The sequence below is a fragment of the Pavona decussata genome, unplaced genomic scaffold, assembly GCF_977016875.1.
Source record: "Pavona decussata unplaced genomic scaffold, jaPavDecu1.1 SCAFFOLD_232, whole genome shotgun sequence".
NCBI lineage: Eukaryota > Metazoa > Cnidaria > Anthozoa > Scleractinia > Agariciidae > Pavona > Pavona decussata.
This window is the reverse complement of record NW_028145637.1, coordinates 1,816,442-1,836,570: the sequence shown is the minus strand read 5'-3', so window position 1 is coordinate 1,836,570 and position 20,129 is coordinate 1,816,442. Positions and strand designations below refer to the sequence as shown.

The following is a 20,129-nucleotide window of genomic DNA, read 5'->3' as shown; positions in this document are numbered from 1 at the left end:
CACCGAGCACGTCACGACCGATAGGAGCCTGGGAAGAGTCCAAGTCGGACAAAAATGGCGGAACTGAAAGTGAGGAATCTCCTTCGTTTGTACAAGCTCAGGGACAAGTTTGACGTCGTGGTTCTTGCTGTGCATGCTTGTCTCATTGAAAGAGGATTCCGTTGCATAAATTCTGGAGAGGAGGTGGGATATTTTTTATTGTATATAGCGCTACTATGTAGCAAATCGAAGGCACGCTCCGTGCAATTTGATGCAAATGATATATTTTGACAAATGATTTACCCGTGTGTACGGATAAAAAGATTCATTGATCATTCCAAATTTGGAGAAGGTTGAGAAGGTTGCTGTCCATGGTAGCATTAAGTTAAATATAAGTAAAATTTTACCTTATTTCGTACAATGGACCCCGGTTAAAAGGAGCCCCTGAGGAAGCTCGGTGTAAGAATCTGGCAGATTTTTCTTTGTTTTGTAGGTTATTGTTTTCCTTGCCTGTATAGGTGGTTTGCATTGCCGCTATGTTGGTGGACAAAAAAAATTTGTTTACAAAGTTTGCAGAATGCGCCATCTTGGCACCAAGGGACAAGTAAAGTAAGAACTCCCAGAGGAGAAAAATCTTATTGTTCCTGTCCACCAACATGGCCGCCATGACGTCACATGCAAACCATACGTCAGCTGTGAGTTTTACATGTTACATTATTGCCAAAGTGTCCCTATCTGGGTGTCTGTATTAAGAAATTAACTGTACCGTACCTCACTGTAACTGTAACAAGTTCAAAGTACAGAAACCTTAAGGTCATTAATTTTAGTCTCAGACTAAAATTACTTTATTGCTCGTGAAACACAAGAACAGAATCAAAGTCCTATCAGTATCAGCCTCCGAGCGCAGGCTGATGTTGATAGCCGTTAGCAAAGGACGTCCATCAAAGAGAAAGAAAGCTAGAAGCAATGGCTTCAGCAAAAGGCCAAGGAAGTGCCAAAACTTAATTTTGTGTAAGCAAAGTAGGCACAAAAGTTTGTTAAGGACAACAATACAAGGATCAGACTGATCAAACATGTCAAGCTATTTTGCTACTGATTTTTTAGTAATAAAATTGTATTAACCCATGGAAATCTGTCATTATCTGAACTGGGTGCAATTAGCACATAATTGTGACAATGAAAGTAGACAATGCACAGATAACCAGTCTCCAGAAAGTGAGGTTGACGATATATGAGAGTTTGTCACTTACAGGCCTGTAGCAAGGCTAAAACAACTGGGGAGGGGGGATTAGCAAATTGGCTAAACAAAGCTTCCCCCCCTGTCACTAAGAAACCCCAAACTGATTAGGGAGGTAAGGATCAGTTTAAGATGCAACCTGAGAACGTCAAAAAAGAAGTAGATTTGGTAAGCAAAACAAAAACTTTGCACCTGCATCACACTTTTTGGTACATTTTTGCACATCACTGTACCTGGACTACCACATGAAATTTTTTCATTTCAATCCACTTTGGTTCTTATTTCCGAGTCACAAGCTAGGAGTGCCTCTGTTGCTGTTGTATAAAAACTAACTGTTAGCAGAGTAAACTGACAGGTAATAAACAGATTAGGAAAGGTTTTGAAATCAGAATTCAAGACTGATTGTTGCACAGTAATTTGTTTTTATTATCAGGAACCCATTGATGGGCTCCTGTTACTAATATTTATATATTTGTTTGGCACGTTACCTTTTAACTTCCAAAAATTCTGGGTTGAGCCCTCTGTCCCTCCCCCTGCTGCAGGCCTGACCCAGATCACAGAAAAGTGTCTGTTGTCCATAATTAAACTGGTGTCTGTATTTAGCAAGTTAATTTTAGAAAAAAAATATATGAGCTTTTCGTTGGGACAAACAAAACTGTCCATAATATCCAGGTGTCTGTATTAAGTGGGTGTCCAACTAGAGCTGGTTCCACTTATTTATGCTTATTTATTTATTAACTGCTCCAAATAAGTTCTAGTTTGGCATGTAGGTTGATTATCATTAACTATTTTACTGTACAACTGGTAAGAATCATAGATCATACTTATTTTGTCTGAAAGAAAAATGTATGTTGCTTTTTTCCTTCTGTGAGGTCCTGGCGTAGCTCTGGGGCATGGAAAGGGGGTGGGGGCAGATGGAATCTCCATAACTCTGCGACTTTAACAGCTATGAAAATGACCCTTGCAGTACAAATAGTATGTTGAAATATGTTTCCTTTGAAAACTGTGACGAGAAGTGGTGGTGTCATATTACATGGTAATTATGTCGTGATTACCAAATGGCAGCCATCTTTGATTTCTAGATTTCCCAAAAACTTCAGGAAAGTGTCAAAATTGAACAAAAAATAATCGAACCACTAAAAGAACACTAACATAGTATGAAAAGTTATTTTTGTTAATTTTACCAGCTCAGTTGGTACAGCACTCAGTTCACCAGTATAATTTGCAGACTGAGGTCATATGGGTTTCAAGTTTGGCATCTTTTCAGGCTTTCCTTTTGCAGCCACCTAAGTTGTGTGTATAAATCCATTTAGAAAACATAAATTATGTTTACTTATCAGTTACAAAATAATATCACACATGAAGCCTCTCCTGCATTAGCCAAGCTATTTCCCTACCTTGCCTGCCAGTGGCGGTAGCATGATAAACATATTTAAACTATTTTACTTTATGTGCACAGAGAAATGCACAACAGGAATGTGACTTTGGAGAGACTCTTCCCCCGGACTGGAATGGCCTTGATGATGTTTATGCTCTTCAGTACCGTAGAGGAAACTTGAGCTCAGTTTTCATTTTTAAGGCATTGAAATTGGGAAGTAAACTTATGGTGTATCTCATGGTGAGTGTACATGCATGTATGTTTTTCAGTTTAAAATAAAAAAGGTATGAAATTAAATATATTTCAGGGAGGTTCTGCAAAACTAATATCTACTGGTAGATTCCATTCTAGAAGTGAATAATTCTTTGATTACTTAATGTTTATAAATAAATATAGATAAAGTTGTCTTTTATAATATGTCATTGGAAAACAACTTACAATAAACTCGGGGATCAGTGCCAAGAAAATTTGTCAATGCTGAAATCCAGAAAAAATTACTGAATTTCTCTATGTTCTATATGTTTTGTCACATCCTGTATAAAGTATGGTTTAAAGGTTAGATATTGACTTATGCCAAAAAATTTGCAGTTGATGAGTGTTAATTAAGTGTAGAGCCTTGACTGGTTTCCTTTTACTGACTTTTGACTTAAGTTAGAGGTTCCACATGGTAAGATGCCCACAACGCTTGGAGCAAGGACATTGTCTTCTGCTGCTACAAATGTTTGGAACAACCTGCCTAGAGACATTAATGGCCTCAATTCTCTTGTCTAGTTTTAAGCGCAATCTGAAGACATACCTTTCTGGATGTGCTTTTTATTTGTAATCTCATTGTGTTAGTTAATTTTTACTATGCCTGTAAATTTTGTATATATTTATTAAGTACCATTTCAATTTTTTAAATCCTCTTTATCATTGTAAAGTGCAATTGATCGATTGTTGAACAATTGATTAAAATTTGCTCTATACAAATTGTAATGGTTATCATTGATTGTCATTTTGTGTATGAGACTGTACAAAGTTGAGGGAAGCATTTGTGGCTCCATGTGAGCAAAAGAAATCAGTCAAGCATCAGAGTATCACTTTAGTGTCAGTTGCTTCCATTTTCAAGAAAAGTAATAATTATAATAATTAATAAGGTATTTCTTGTTTAGCATTTTGCTCCAAAACTGAATACCAAGTTGAACTTAGTTTTTTTTTACATGATAACTAGTCTCTGTGCCCAAATAGTGCTTATCTGGGGCAATTATTTAGTTTTCAAACCGAAAAAGGCAGTTAAGCTGGTCTTGCTGAAAACTCTTTCATTTTATTTATCAGTATTGATTGCAGTCTGTCATAATATCTGTATAACAATATTATTTTTTTAACAGGAGGAAGATGAATCTAAAATGCATGATACAACCCTTGATGTTGATAATTTCACCTTTGGATCACTTGACTATAGCACTGTTGGTAGTATTCAGCAGATTGAGAGGTTAGTTTTATTAACAGACTGCACCTTTTATGTGCATGGAAAATTAAAACTTGATAACTAGGTGTGAAAGAGTTGGTTGAAACAAAAACTTTCAGCCAAAACTACATGTACATACAATAAATAAAAAAAAAAAGAGACAGTCTAACACTTTTCAAGAAGAAGAAGTAAAATAAACCTCACAGTCTCTAAGTTTCTCGAAACAGTGGCTGTCTGAATTTTCTCTGCTTTATTTCCTCAGCCCAAGTTTCTGGCATGTTGTGTCTGCACTCCTGTGTTGCAGTAATACTCTATGGAACTTCAGAACTGTCACTCAGTCTTTCAACAAGCATATTTTTTTTTAACAAATGAATAGTGAGCAGTACTGTCAACAAATAAATCTTGTTGACCAGTTTTGTCTGACAACTACAGACTTCATCAGGGAGTTTGAACTCGATTACATATTACATACAGGACTAGTTTATATAATATAACTTTTACAGTGACAATCACTTTCCCGTAAGGGTGTGAACAGTCACAAAAATTATGTGCAGAGTATGACTAGTAAGAATCCTGCAAAATAAGAAACACCAAGAAGAACAACACAGAAAGTACAATGGCACAGATTTTCAACCAAACAAAATTATTTAACACATGGTTGCTCGTGAAGTTCATAAAGAAATATCCAGACTTCAACCTGTGTGTAATCCAGGAACACCAAACAGTAAAAGTCAAGACAAGGCTGAACAGTCCTAACAGATCCACCTCAGCAACATGGATTACCCAAGATCCGCAAAGCAGACAGAATCATGTACTTAATAAGAAACACCAAGAAGCAATTACACCAAATTTGTGGGCCATGTTCCATGGTACCCACCTCCAGCAGTCAAAAAATACAAAAAAAGTCGCCAAATGGCACCGTAAAGTAGACCTTCAGGGACAATTTGATGATATGTGGTAGGGAGTGAAAATGGGTACTAGGAACTCTGCCATGTGCCCCACAAGAAATTTTGTAATGGTGGTGGTCTAAGGCTTTTTTTGCAACTCCTTATGCCTGGAGACTCTTCAATACTTATGCAAGTCTGGTTTATTGGTTAGGGTAAAGTACTCTTTCCCTTCAAGTGCTGAATTCCACAGAAATGCTTGCTGTTATAAAAAGATCATCAGCAGCTAGACCTAAAAGAAATCACACCTGTGTCTAACCCTAGCTATACCATCTGATTAGTGTTAATACTGTAAGTTATATAATAATTAGTATAATTTTAGTGTTTAGGCCTTACTAAAACTAACTTTTCAATTGTCATTATGTTGCTGTAGGGTCTTCAGACAATTTGATCAGTTGAAGTCAAAGGTGTTTAAAGATGTGGTGGACAAATTTACATTAAGTTCAAGTACAACATGGTCTCAGGAGGAAAGAAGGGAAAGCAGGACAGATAATCAAAGGTAGGAAGATAACATATAAGCTGCAGCTTTAGAACTGAACGTTCAGTATTCTATTTTTTTAGAAGCCTGGACTCCCCAGAGTTCAGTCAGTTGAAGCCATGACAGCACACCGTGCAGTAAGAAGGATCCTATAACCACTTGAGGAAGATTTGTGGCCATCAGCTACCTTATTCTCCTTTATTTTCGCGGGACTTAAATTTTGCGAAAATTTTCTCCCCACATTCCAGGTCTTTAATTTCGCGATCGCAGTGAAAAATTGTGTTTGCAGGGAATTTAATTTTGCGAAATTGATGATTTAAAGTGACTGGTATTTTTCTTTTTTACAAAAATCGTACATTAATCAGCAAGCGAAACAAAACCAATATGCTGTCCCTTAGCGGCAGCTGTATTCCTCTAAAAGTCTAAAGGATGGTCAATTTAACGACTGTACAAAGGATGTATTGGAGGAATTATGCGAAGACAATTACTCAGATGCTGAAGAGGAACTTGAGGCAAATCTTGACACTGATTAACATCTAAAGTTGATAGATGATAGCTCCTTGTACTAACACCTTGTCTTTAAAATTGTTTAGGACCCTTGAAAACACAAATACATGATTTTTCTATGTCCATTAAATTTCGCGAGGTCAAAGTTCGCGGTCGTTATTTTTTGCGGGTCTTTAAGTTCACAAATTTTTTAAAATCATGAAAATTGCGAAATTAAGAACCCGCGAAAATTGAAGGAGAATAAGGTAGTAGGTCACTGACTATAATGTTCATGCCGATGATGTACATTATATATACTGGCTGCTAGGATCTGCAGCTTGTTAAGTAAAGTGTCAATAACCACCAGGATGTCATTGATGAACATCTATATTAAGTTATCGTTAAAACAACGACCATTACATTTAGGTTAAAAATGTCCATAACAGACGGTAGTATTGAAAACGAAGACCCTGAAAACGAAGACCGAAGACCGAAGACCGAAGACCGAAGACCCACTTAAAAACAAAGACCCGCTCAAATGTCCAAACAACAGTTGTATAGACCTAAACATCATTTGTGCAAAATAAAACGTCAGAAATTTCTGGGTTTTTATTTTTTTGAGTAAATTAAGAGTTTAAGCATTTATGCGGCTTATCCCATCCCTAAATTGGGCGATTGCTTGCAGTGACTAGCACAATACCGGTGTTTTGAGTTTATTTGTTCATTGCATTTACAGCTCTCTGTAGGGACTTTAAGAAACGAGGACGGTAACAAGAACGTCATTTAAAAATACAACTTCTCGTTTTTGTAACCCTTTCGCAATCATTAAAATTTGATTAACTTGGACAATGCTGGAGAACTCTCCAGGAATTAAATTTAGTATAAATGACGTCAAAGTAAGGAAAAAGAAAAAAGTATTTGCGACATATGCTCCCGTTCTCGAGAAAACCCTAAAATTTGGTCATTTCACGTTGTTTTGTAGAGAATGGTAAAGAAATGTACCAAAATGTAAAACGCATATGCAGAGCAATTGTTTTTGCTCATTAAGCCCATTGTTTTGTGGCCTTCTCGTTGCCAGTGCTGTCCTCGTTTCTTAAACTCCCTTATGTTATTGGATTATACAACGACAAAACAAAGAAACAATATAAACAATAACATTTATTAACCGAAATGATGAAAACAGGTTACGAGTAACAAAAACAGATGAAGTTGAGCTTACCCTGCACTGGTTGGGATATGTTGGTATGCCGTGATTGTTACGCAGACATATTGGAAATCAGTTAAGGTGCGAAAATGGCCCACCTTTAAAAACAGTGCCAAAAATAACAAAGGCCTTTTATTCCCAGTCCATCTCCAGTACAAATAACAGTGGATTTATGCTGAATCAAAACAAACCAAACAACCATAATGAGTTATAACTGATCTGAGGTCAGAGGGGCTGTTTCTAGAAAGTCCCAAAAAATTTTCAGGCCCAAAACTGTGATTCAAATAGCTTGTCTTTTACTATGATTTCAAGATACGAAACGGCAAATTTACTGCAAAATTTCGTACCTGGAAACGGGCACCCAAAATAGGCCCAAAACATTTTGAGAGTTTTGAGAAACGCATGCAATTTAGGACTTTCAATCGATGGGTTTTCAGGAATATATTTCACACCAGATGTATGAGGTGATCAGTTGAGGTTTGTTGGTTTCCAGGGTACTCCTGTTAATTATGAAAGCTAAGTGTGAAAGTAAACAAAAAGTAGAAAAAAGAAAGGCAAAATTAATTGCATCTATTTCTAAAAAAAAAAAAAAAATAGAAAAAAAATAGGTAGACAGAGTGAAATGTTCAGTAGTATCCCGGAAACTCACTCGCCTTTAGAAATCAAAGAACCAGGCAGTGCATCTTACGTACAATGGAAGACATCATTGGGAGGGAACTTCGAAAATCATGTATTTGCATCTATGTCTTCTTCTTTTTTTTTCTTTACAATCATTGGTGTAGGGTTTTAGTTACGAAAATTAAGACACAAACATTGACAAGAAAGTGGAATTCATCTATTTGCATCTTTTTCTTCTTTTGTTTGGGCGGGTCCTTGTTTTCGAGTGGATCTTCAGTCTTCGTTTTCGGGGTCTCCATTTTCAACACCACCATAACAGACTCTGCCTGAACTGTCTCTATTACTAGTAAGTGTTTTTTACTGTGGAGTTCATGCTTGGGGAATTGAAGGTGTGGTCTTGTATAAATGTATTTTAGTTGGTGGAAATACCAGGCTTGAAATAATTTCTGTATAGATTCCGGTCAAACAAATTAAAGTTCAGTCATGTTGCATTTTTGGCTGTTAAAGCTTGATAGATGTATTTTTCAGTCTCTGACACTGGCATACAGTGACTTGGGAAAAGAAAATCTGAGTTCTCTCAGAGTTTTCACAGTCAAAATTCTCTTGTCCTTTAGCACATGTAGTAAGTTTACCTTTCAGGATGTTTTTATTTCAAAATGTGGAATTTCATAAAACAAGTTCCAACTTTTTGGTAAATAAAGGTCTCATGAGACTGAAACAGACATGTGTAAGTTAGATGACATGTGTGTATTAGATTTACATTTATTACAATATACTCCTGATCGTCTTTTTGCTTTTAAACAAAACATTTGAAAAGATTTGGATCTTTTCGGTGAAATATTTACTGTAGAAAAAGGCAAGGTAGGTAGCTTTTGTTAGAAGGTGTTTTTATAGTCCTTTTCTGTGAAAAAAGTAGGTAATTTTTTTTCTGGCTTTTAAGTAGCTAGTAAACTCTCCTCATTGCAGACTGTGGTTGCAGGCATCACCGTGTGCACCTGTTATATATTATTTGATGAAACTGTTTGCAACCGCTGAGAACAACGTATGCGATCGAATAAAAGACTTATATTCTTTGGCTTTTGTATTGACCAAGTCAGCTTCTTGTACATTTGCAGCAGGCTTTCTTTGGTTTTGAGTTTTGACGGTGACTATAACTGGTGCCATTTTCACGTCTTGACCTCAAAGGTCATACATTTCTGTGTGATGGAAATTAAATGCCAGTCTGTTTACTTTGAATTTTACCTTTTGTTGTGTCTGTTAAGTGACTGTGGATTTTACAGTCAATCCAGGTCACGCGTGAACAGTATTTCCAAGAATGAAATGGACATTCGAATTTCTCTTGTAATGTCCGATGTGTGAATGGAATGTTGGACATTTCTCTGGAAATCGTTCCGAAAAAGACGCATTAACTGAAAAAAAGATTCAAAATACTTGGGAAACAATAATATTGCTATTCTTGAATTATTCAATTTTGCAATGTAAAGAAAAATTCATAGCTTTATACCGCCAATAAGCTAGGGAAGTTTATACTGGAACTCTGAAATCTCATTGGCGATTTTCAAAACTGACATGTAAATTTCAAAACTCCGTTCAAATTTCAAAAATATCGTTCACGCTTGACCTGGGTTGACTGTAATAAATGAAATTGGGCATTTGCATTTAGCCAGTTTGGCTTGGTGTAAGTACGTGATAGCCTTCACAACCTTAATAGAAAAACCATGAAAATCGAGGATTATTGTGCAGCGTTTGTAACTGCCAGGCCTGCTAATTGTTTTTGTTTGTTTCATGCCATGGCTATTTAGCCTTTGATCCTTTTGTACTGTAAATGCTGACACTTGACTTATGGAGCAAATTTATCACTTTACATAGCATTTACTAAAGGCATATTAAGTAAGTCACGGCTATCACTATTTGCTGTTGATTTTTCTTTCATATGTTAACCTGTGCAAAAATTTTGTTAGGCATGAGTTTCTGTTGTGTAACCGGTTGCCCAATAAGCACGGATCATGCTTTTCTCACTTGTACTAGTTAACAATTATTCTACGAGTGCCCGTTGGATATATAAACAATAGCCACCATTTGGAGCGAAAATATGCTCAGATATTTGTCCGTGGACATTATCTGTTCCGAGAAGCGAACGCTCGAGGAAAACTGTGAGCTTTAAGGAGCAGATAATGTCCAAGGACAAATATCTGAGCATATTTTTAAAGCCAAACGGAGGCTATTGTGGTTATTATCCTTCAAATATTTTTCGCAACATGTAGCAACGAGCTTGGGTATTTGAACATTTCGTTTAAGAACAGTTTACCGTCAAAAACGTTTAGAGTGTATGTCGTTTTCTTATACTGCTTTATCGACCAGCAGGTTTATCTCTCCTTCTGTTACAAAAGCAAACCGTTCCCCCATCTTGACAAGATGCGCCTTGAAGTTTTTGAAATTGGGGAATATCACTTGGGGAATATCATTGGATATTCCCCAGTTCTAGCTGGGGTATATTCGGTCACGTGAGGCGTTTAGACAAATGGCGCGCAAGCGAAAATATTAAAATATAATTTGATGGATTATAAGAGATGATAGATAGCCAATGAGGTGCGTAGCGTCGAGCTGGCTGTAATCATCTCATATCCAACATTAGCGCAAGTGGAAGAATTGTTTTATTAAAAACAATCAAGGAATATTGCTATATCTTACTGATTTCGCTGTGAGAGAAGAACTAGCAGACAATTTAATGGCCGCCATTTCTTGGCCATGGTATAATGGCTTATATACCATGGCCGCTAAGCCAATCAAATCGCTCCAATTGCATTATACAATGATCCAGTTTTTAATAATTAAGATAATCCTATTCTAGATATCACTAACTGCAATTGGTTATAAGGAACAAAACAACAGGTTTGGTTTCATGAAACAGTTGCAGATCTTGCATGGGTTCATGGCTGTTCATTATTGCGACAGGTGAAATAAAATTTGGAAAACACGTCTGTTCTGACAGGCTTGATATCTGTCAAGGTCCAGACATTATTTCAAGCCCTGGGGTAATCTAAAGAGAATTAATATGCATTTTAAGGGTGTACTGAGGATAAAATCTTTCTGGTACAGGGAACAACCAAGCAGGTTGATAGATGATGATCCACTGAGAATTCCTCCTCGAAGACCTCCAGATTTTCATGGAGAATGGTAGGAAAGCACACATTATGGTGTTTCTGCTAAGCGTTTAATATGCTGGTTGTTCAGATAGTTTTATCTTGTATATAATAGAATGATATATGATATAATATTATATTATATTGTAAGACATTCTCCTTCAATCTATGGATTGTAAGCTGAGCTGGTTCGTGGAAGTATCAAAAGGCATTAAATTACCTTGAGGGAATGTACTCACCAGTGACAAGTTGGGCTATGTTTAAGAGATCAGTAGACAGGATGTCATTCATGAATACAAAACTATAGCTAGAATCAACGACAAAATTTTTTGGGAAGGTTAGTCAACGAGGCAACAGAAAGTGGGTATGAAATAAAGACATCGGGACACTTATTACTTTCGTATGTTGAGGCCTTTGTTTGTCGGTTCCCCTTCCCCCCTGCCCCCCTGTTCAATGTTGGATTCCCCACAATTCATATACGCGTAAAGATTCACTTTTGAAGCTCAACATTGAAACAGGGGAGGGGAGGAGGGTCGAATCGAAGTAGAACTTTGGAATCTTCCCAAGGTTTTTTCGTTGATTGTAGTACAAATGAGGTCAGTCATATGCAAGATGAATAGACCACACTGTGCACAACCATTATGGATCCTTGAGGCTTGCAATTTTTAAAAAAATAGTATTGTTGGAATACAAAAGCTTGGTAGTTTTCAGAAATGATCTTTAGGATTAACATGACTACATTTTTTCTTTGGAAAAAGGCTTTAAATTTGGAGCTTGCGCTTCTATTGCAGAAGCCTCGTCAGCAAATGAAGTGTAAAAAGACATAATTTTTTTTCTTTCTAATTTAGAAAGAAACAACCTGAACTGAACAGAGACGAAGGCTATGATCTACCAGCAGTCTTCAATCACCTTTTGTCATGTGATCCGGAAGGATTACATGATAAAAAGATAAGGTGAAAAGCCATGTTTTTTCACTTTATTTCGCTAATGAAGCTTCTGTGGTAGAAGTGAAAGCTCAAAAAACAAACAAACAAACAAACAAAAAAAGAATTTATACAGTCACATTAATTTACATCCTGGAAGTAAGTACAAATGAGGTCAGTCATATGGAAGATGAATAGACCACACTGTGCACAACCATTATGGATCCTTGAGGCTTGCAGTTTTAAATAAATAGAGTATTGTTGGAATACAAAAGCTTGGTTGTTTTCAGAAATTATCTTAGGATTAACGTGACTGTGTAAATTTTTTCTTTGGAAAAAGGTTTCAAATGTGGAGCTTGTGCTTCTATTGCAGAAGCTTCATCAGCAAATGAAGTGTAAAAACACATTAGAAAGAAACAACCTGAACTGAACAGAGACGAAGGCTGTGATCTATCAGCAGTCTTCAATCAACTTTTGTCATGTGATCCAAAAGGATTACATGATAAAAAGATGAGCTGAAAAGCCATATTGTTTTTCACTTTATTTTGCTGATGAAGCTAATCTGTGAAGTGAAAGCTCCAACAAACAAACAAACAAACAAACAAACAAACAAACAAGAAAAAGAATTTTTACAGTCACATTAATTTACATCCTGGAAGTAAGAATGAATTTTGCTGCTAAGATCTTAGGATATTATATTCATTTTAACTGATGCCAGCTCTCATTAAAAAAAAGGAGATCATGTAGCCTGGCTTGCACCCCGAGTCAATAACTCCTGCCAGTATTAAATAAATATATTTTGCAGTTCCAGAAAAAAAATCCATACCCACCCTATGGAAGTCCATCGGAAATTCCTAGGGGGAGGGGGGTCAAAATTTTAGAAGCAAAGTATGAAGCTAAACTGAAATACCCTGGGGGATAGGGGGTGCAAAACAAAAAAACCTTCTGTGGGGGAAGTAAGGATATTTTCTGGAACTGCATATATGGTAATCAGGGCTGTTTATAAGTTTTAAGTATTGCTATTGGCTCTTATGACTGACAATTTCTATGTACAGCAAACATGAACACTACTCAGAGGTCAATGAAAATCCCAGAAAGGGAAGCAGCTTCTTTAATTAAAGTTTCAAGATGTAAAACGTTTGTTGGTAATTTCCTTAGGGCACCCCCAGCTGGACCATTTGGATATGGTGATGGAGACAGGATGCCAGGACACCCTGGGTAGGCATTGTGTTTGTCTGGTGCAAGTACTGTTCAGATAGTTTAATTCCTAGTTTAATTCCTTTGTCATTCTTTTGTTTTAATTGCAATATTAATAATTTTTAGAATGATATTTAAAAAAGTAAATTTATTCCACATGATCAAGTTAAATGTGAATAGGGTGTGCAGCACCAAATTGAGTATTAGTTCATTTGTGACTTGATAGTTGTTTTATAAAATAATAATATTATACTCAAATACAAGATAAAAATTAATGATTAACCCAAAGGAAATGACTGAAATCAATAAAAGGAAAGTCCCAATTTAATTTTCCTTAACTTATGTATTTACTGGTAGTATCTCTTTGAAAACATGGAATGTCCAAGTAAAATTTTATCATAAGGAACCAGTCAGTTTGTGTGGTTCCAGAAAAGATTCATATCCACCCAAGGGAGGGTTAATTACCAGTAATTCTGAGGGGTGGCCTAGGGTCTTAAAAGCCTGAAGAGTGGAGGAATTCCTGATATATCCATAAGGATCTTCACTTCTAATCCTCAAAGACATCTTCAAAGATTTCCTATAACCTAGAAAATATTTATTGAAAAAAATTGCTGCTCATACATGTATGCCAAACTTCATTGAAAATACTGCAAAAGCTTTGCTAGCTAAGAAATTCGTTCAAGTTAACCATTGTCACCTGTTCTTTTATTCATTATACCAACCCATATGTTACAGGGATGTGACACCAACAAATTGGCAAAAGATAACCAACATAAAACAGTGACCAACTATCTGCTAACTGTCAGCCGACACTTTACTTAGGATATGGTTAAACTGCTGGCCTTACTGTCAGCCAGTGTCAGCTGTTTTTTGGTCAACTTTTGGTCTTTTGTCAGCTATTGTTTGTTTAGTGGAGTCAGTTGTTCTTCAATCATTTTACTCATAAGTACCTTACAATACACATTGAAATGGGACCTTGTCTGAACACAAGACTGAATGACAAAGTCAAATGGTACAATAAATTGTCACTGGCAGTGTTTTTGCTTTGTTGATAAATATTGATTTGGATCTTTTTTTACAAAACATAAGAAGTTAGTATGCTGCAGTAACACTGCATACTGGCACTCCACTTCACACCAAATGAATTGCCACGGTTTCCAAAATATTCTGGGTTGTGAATTGTTTTTTCTAAACTGTCAAAATACCATGCATAGTTCTTGAATCCTCTTCTGTTTCCTGTATACTAATGCAAACAAAATAGTGTATTTGCGCGATGGGAAACCTTTGAAAATTATGATATATAAACAAATAAATAGTGATTCATGGTAATGTGGGAAAAAGTGTTTTGTTCAGTGTAAATTTGAACAATCAATGTGTAGCCAGTCATCTTCTAAATAACAGATGCATGCAGTTAAATGTTATTACAGCACTAAAGAGATACAAAAAGCCATTAGGTATTTTTATCATGGTTATGGAATTTAAAGGAAGGGCTAAATGGAATAATCATGGGTCCAGGGGTCAGGGGATTGGAGCATTCTGAAAATCCCAGAAAATGGAAAATTGCAGGGGATTAGAGAGTGGAGGGGGAGGGGGGGGGGTCAAAAGGCTCCTCATTGGGGGTATGGATATTTTCTGGAAGCACACATTGCTTTATAAAAACCAATTACAGTCAACTCTCTCGTAAGCGACCACCCTTGGTGCACGAAAAAGTGGTCGCTTACGGGAGGTGGTCGCTTACGGGAAAGATAAACAAACTAATCCTAATACTGGATTGATTAATTAATTACATAAAAATATCACCTTAGCAGCTAAAATAAGGCAAATACACTGTAGAAACTTATCTATTTATTTTTTTCACATCTATTCATTCTTCTGATGAAACTTTGTATAACATCGTTCATGGTTCATTTTGGAACAAATCACTGTACCAATTCCCGTTTACCTACAGATCTAATTATAGCCATCTTCTCTGTCTGTGAACTGTCGTTATCTGTCAGCAGTCCGGGGAAGCGTCATCAAAATTGAACTTTGTCACTTCTGAGTAATGATTTACAAGCGATCATACGTGATTATGTTGGGTGGTCGCTTACCGGAAACAGAAAACAAAAGAATATGTGTAATTTCTGGCCTAAAAAGTGGTCGCGGTCCCTTAAGAAATTTGAGTGGTGGTCGCTTACGAGAGAGCTCCTAAAACAGTATTTAACTGAGAAACAAAACGGTTGTTTACGAGGTGGTCGCTTACGGGAGGTGGTTGCTTACGAGAAGTGGTCGCTATGAGAGAGTTGACTGTACTAAAAGATCTGCCAGCTAATTACTAAAAGTTAATACGTATATGAGGCCCTTGGCTTTTGTCTCTAAAAGCAAAACATACATTTATTTTTTTCAGTTAAGTATTTTGTCTATAATTCCAAGACCATGACTGTGAGCAATGGCTTACAAATGAGTTTTATAAGTATGAAGGAATAAATTATCGAACAATTTTTTTTCCAGCACTAGTGGAGGAATGCTTATGGATCCATTTCGTCCAGGAGGCATGGGCTCTACAGGGGGTGGCATGTTTGGACCTCCACCCCATCCTGGACAGTTACCAAGGTTATTCCATCAGCCTTATATCATAATACTCTTTTTATATTTAAAGTGATGTGAAGGTTGACATAAAGTGCAAGGCTGCTGCTTAACAGGCCTGGGGCATACACAAAAATGCTCTGGACACCTAAATTTTTGTAGCAGCACCAAACACTTCACATTTTGGTCTCGTAACTTCTCGGCTTTTGGCCTTGTGGCTTTTAGAAATTTTCATCCTTGAAGCCTAACATACTGATGTCAATTCATCAAAGACAAAGTACACTTACTGGACTAGTAAAATTTACCATGTGCAAATTTATGGTAATGATGATGATGATGTTGTTTAATATTATTATTCATGTTACATAAATTCAACATTACTGTTCTCAATAATTGCCCCTTTATAATGTTGAAAATTATAATAAAATTTGTAAATGCATGATTCACGAGTTTGCTGGAATAGTAGACCTTAATTTGTAAACCATTTTTATTACTAGTTTCTCATGCATTTTGTTTATAGCAACAGTCAAATTTAGCCATCAGTTTTACACCCTTACTTTTATCACAATTACCATCCCATGGAAAGGCAAAAAAAATTCAAATTTGAGCTGCAAAATTGAAGGCATCATGAGCTCATCTGGAGCAATTTTGATTTCAATTAACTGCTACAAGGCAAACAGTTCATTAGGATAGTTTTGCCAATACCGCTTCAATTCAAATTGATACACTGTTACTGTAATAATATTTGGTAAAATACATACTTTATTAGCTGTGCTCCAAGAAATTTTTCAGCAACCAATGACATAATTAAATTATTTTAAGAGTTTTTAACTGTGCCACAAAATTGTGAGTAGATATACATCATGGCATGCTTGAATACCCAAAACCTCCTGCAACCTCTGCTGTTTTGCTGTCTTTAACTGACTGATACTTCAGTCTCCTATAGCAAAATCAAGTTTTTGTAGCTACTGCGCATGCGCGAGTAGCTACAAATGTTATCGTTTTGATGGATAGAGTCGATTTTACCACAGGCAGACCACCCTCCGTTTGTGTGGTGTAATGACTGTTTGCAACTTGAGAGGCCGGTACTACAGCCGCCAACACTGTGGAACAGTAAACGCGCCAGAGAAGGGTTTCTACGGCTCGGAATGGCAGAAAAAAAACACCACGCGTGACTCAATCAACATTTCCTTGAACCTTTTTTTCAACATAAAGTTAAAAGGCATCTTTAAATATCTCTACTCAGTAAAAATTTCAACCGATCGTGTCGCGTGAATATAAAGTCTCAAGTTGCAAAAGTCATTACATGACACAAACAGAGGGTGGTCCGCCTGTGATTTTACAAGCATTCCGAAGCAGCTTTCAGAGACCTTGGGATCACGATCGATTTTCTTGGCGCACGATAATGCCGATAGTAAATAAAATTTGATAAGCATCCAATTTCAATAGACTTTACAGGTTATACAAACAAACTTATTGTTTAGAGCTTTTCTTACTTTGAATCTGGTAGTGCGTCTTTTTGTCTCAAATACAAATACTACAAATACATAAATACTAAACAGACTCAGCAGATGGGGTAAACGGATGTTTATTCAAATGTGATACTACTAAAGAGACAACACCCTAAACCCGGGTGAGGTGGGTGGGTTGCTCTTGCTTTCACAAAGGATAACACAGGAATGAATGATCTTTGACACGCATGACATGTAAAGGTCTTATCTGAATACACGCCTTACAGAGATATCCATTACGGAAACTAATGTTAAGTAGTAATTAACCCTTTTAACATATCTACAATAAAAACACTCAATTTCTACCACAAACAGACTCAGCAGATGGGGTAAACGGATGTTTATTCAAATGTGATACTACTGAAGAGACAACACGCTCTATGAGTACCTGGAGGGGGGGGGTACTTCCTTATAAAAGGCTAATGGGGATGTGCCGCAGGATGGGGTCGCATTTTCACGACTGGATTGACTAGAATGGGGTTGCATTTTCAATAGAGTTACTTGAATGGGGTCGCACATTTTCGGATTTTTGGGGTAAGGAAATTCTATTAAGTAGGGATTCAAAATGGTCTCGGTTAAAAAGTTTAGAAAGTTGTGTATTAAATGTAACAATCACCTCGCATTACATGCCGTTCTTGAAACCACAACTTCAATATTAACCAGTTACACAAAAGCACAAAACCACCTCTCCAGAACTAATTCCATTCAGTTTAGGATGACCTATTTAAAGGATTGCTAAAGTAGATGCATAAATAGAAAGTGACCTAGTTGGGATCGCGAAAATTACATTTTTCCAAAAGTGACTAAGATGGGGTCTATTACTGGCCACAAAATAGACTATAATGGGGCAGGGGTTCTGAGAGGCCAGCGGCACATACCCAGCAAAACTGAACCCGAGTACCCCCCCCCCCCCCCTAACCCCCCCTGGGTGAGTACCCAAGCGTACGCGTCAACAACCTTTTTTAAAATAGCTCTACATACCAAACAGCACCGTATTCACATAACAATGGAAACAAGAATGCAGTAGCTACACGCACGCATTGCTGGCCCTTTTGTTATCTGTATGTGAACTTTTCTCCATATTGCAAAGCTGAGTGCAATATTGTATTTATTTACTAACTGTAAGCTTGGTTCTTCCTTTGGTTGTTCTACTACTGTAGGTAAATAATAATAACAATAATAATAATAATAATAATAATAATAATAATAATAATGATGATGATGATGATGATGTTAGAGGTTTGATCTACATGTATACTGTGTTTATATAGCAGTAACTGTTGTGATGGGATCAACTGTTTTTCTGTTGTCACAGGGGTGCTGTTCCACCAGGAGCAAGGTTTGACCCATTTGGTCCTACACCTCCTGGAGGGTCCCGCACTGATTCTAGATCTGGACAATTTTCTGGGTATGTTTTGCATCATCTACTTTAAATTATCATGACATTTTTTTATATACATAATTTGTGATTCCTAAGTCAGTCAGATGTTTGTCATGAGTATGATTTTCAGCTGTATCACTGTGTTTTGTGACTTGAAGGAGGGCCAGCATTAGCCCTGTCAAGCCTTGTGTGGGCTTTTTTTATAACAGATTTTATTTGCAAAAAACACAACTATATACTCTTACTTTACATTGCACTACTAAACTTACAATTTTTTTTATCTAACGGTAAATATCATCAATAATTATTATAGTGCATCCTTTTTGCTTTCTTCTTTAATTCGTTATTGTAAATGATTATTGTAAGTATAATTGTAGCGCGTTCCAATAGTTAACGTATTGTAGTTATCGTGAGTATTGTAATGTATTAGTAAGAGTAAGGTATTGTAAACAAAGCATCATATTGTAGGTTATTAATTAGTAGTGTATTGTCATGTTAGTAGTGTATTAACAGTTAGTATTGTATTGTAAGTGATGCTTGACCAGTGTGTTAAAAAAAAAGCCTTGTGTGGGCTTAACGACTTTTAAAAGCTGCCATAATTATGTGAATATTGAAAACAAAGATTGCCAAGTTGCAAAATGTAACAATTAAATTTACTTTTTTTGTATAATTTCGCTTTCTATTTTGGCTGTGTCTGCAGCTTGTTCTTTTTCCTCATTGTAAAAATAATAATATTGTTATATCTATTAGAATCCGTTAAAAAAAACATGTGCAAGATGTAAATTGCAAGACATTTCAAAAACCTGTGGCCATAAAATAATGATCATGATGGTAAGATCATGTTGAACATGTGGTCCATCTAAAAGAATGAATAATTTGTCGGAAAATTATTTTTTGTTGCTGTTATGATCACCGCTATCTAGCCTCCTCTGGTTACTCAAAGGTGAAGGAGAAAAGGAATGAAGAGAACCAAAAGAGCCAGGCCTCTTATAACACTGGCTGCTCTTTCAGGCAGTTTCTTCTTAGTCAGAGTTGGCTTCAGAGGATGCTAGATGTCACTATGTTCCAGGAATTAATGAAGGTTATTGGTTAATATTTGACTTTGTATGATTTTGCTACAGACCAGATCCAGATCACATGCCCCCTCCTGGATATGATGACATGTTCATGTAACATGCAGCAGCCACAGATGTTGATCAAATCTTCGACTGTGGATCATACAAAGTACATGATGACAACTCAACTAACGTAAAAGACCTGTTAACTACATGATTGTATCTTCCTTGAGCAAGAACTCAATATAGGCAGTAAAGCAACTTTTTCGTGTCTGGGCTACTCACTAATTATTTGGTACTTGCTGAATTTAAGAATTTCTCATCAATATTAACGTTTGCCATAATACGTAATTCCAATGATGGAGAAAACTGGTTTCTGCCACAGCCAGTCAGAGAATGCTGTTGAAAACTGATGTAACTCATCATTGCTTACTTTGCATTTTCTAGTTAAATATCATTAGTGTGGTTCCAGAAAATATCCATACCCCCACCACGGAGGGAATTGGAAATTCCAGAGGGGTGGGGGGGTCAATGGCCCAGGAAATTCCAGAGGGGAGGAGGGGTGAATGGTTGGATAAGTTTC

General features: G+C 36.6%; 1 protein-coding gene across 1 annotated transcript; it reads left to right on the top strand.

Annotated features, from left to right (window-relative positions):
- Positions 1-23: 23 nt before the first annotated feature.
- On the top strand, positions 24-19,817 carry LOC146458700 (proteasome inhibitor PI31 subunit-like). Its single transcript, XM_085090416.1, has 9 exons — positions 24-183; positions 2,676-2,834; positions 3,962-4,065; positions 5,359-5,484; positions 10,871-10,948; positions 12,996-13,055; positions 15,525-15,626; positions 18,426-18,518; positions 19,613-19,817. Exons 1-9 carry the CDS (start codon positions 55-57, stop codon positions 19,662-19,664), a joined length of 903 nt encoding a protein of 300 aa, XP_084946542.1. The 5' UTR covers positions 24-54; the 3' UTR covers positions 19,665-19,817.
- The last annotated feature ends 312 nt before the right edge of the window (positions 19,818-20,129 follow it).

Coding starts and splice junctions, on each gene's coding strand:
- LOC146458700 (XM_085090416.1), top strand. CDS start 55: ATGGCGGAACTGAAAGTGAGGAATCTCCTTCGTTTGTACAAGCTCAGG. Junction 4,066..5,358: donor AGTATTCAGCAGATTGAGAG/GTTAGTTTTATT, acceptor ATGTTGCTGTAG/GGTCTTCAGACAATTTGATC. Junction 13,056..15,524: donor AGGATGCCAGGACACCCTGG/GTAGGCATTGTG, acceptor TTTTTTTTCCAG/CACTAGTGGAGGAATGCTTA.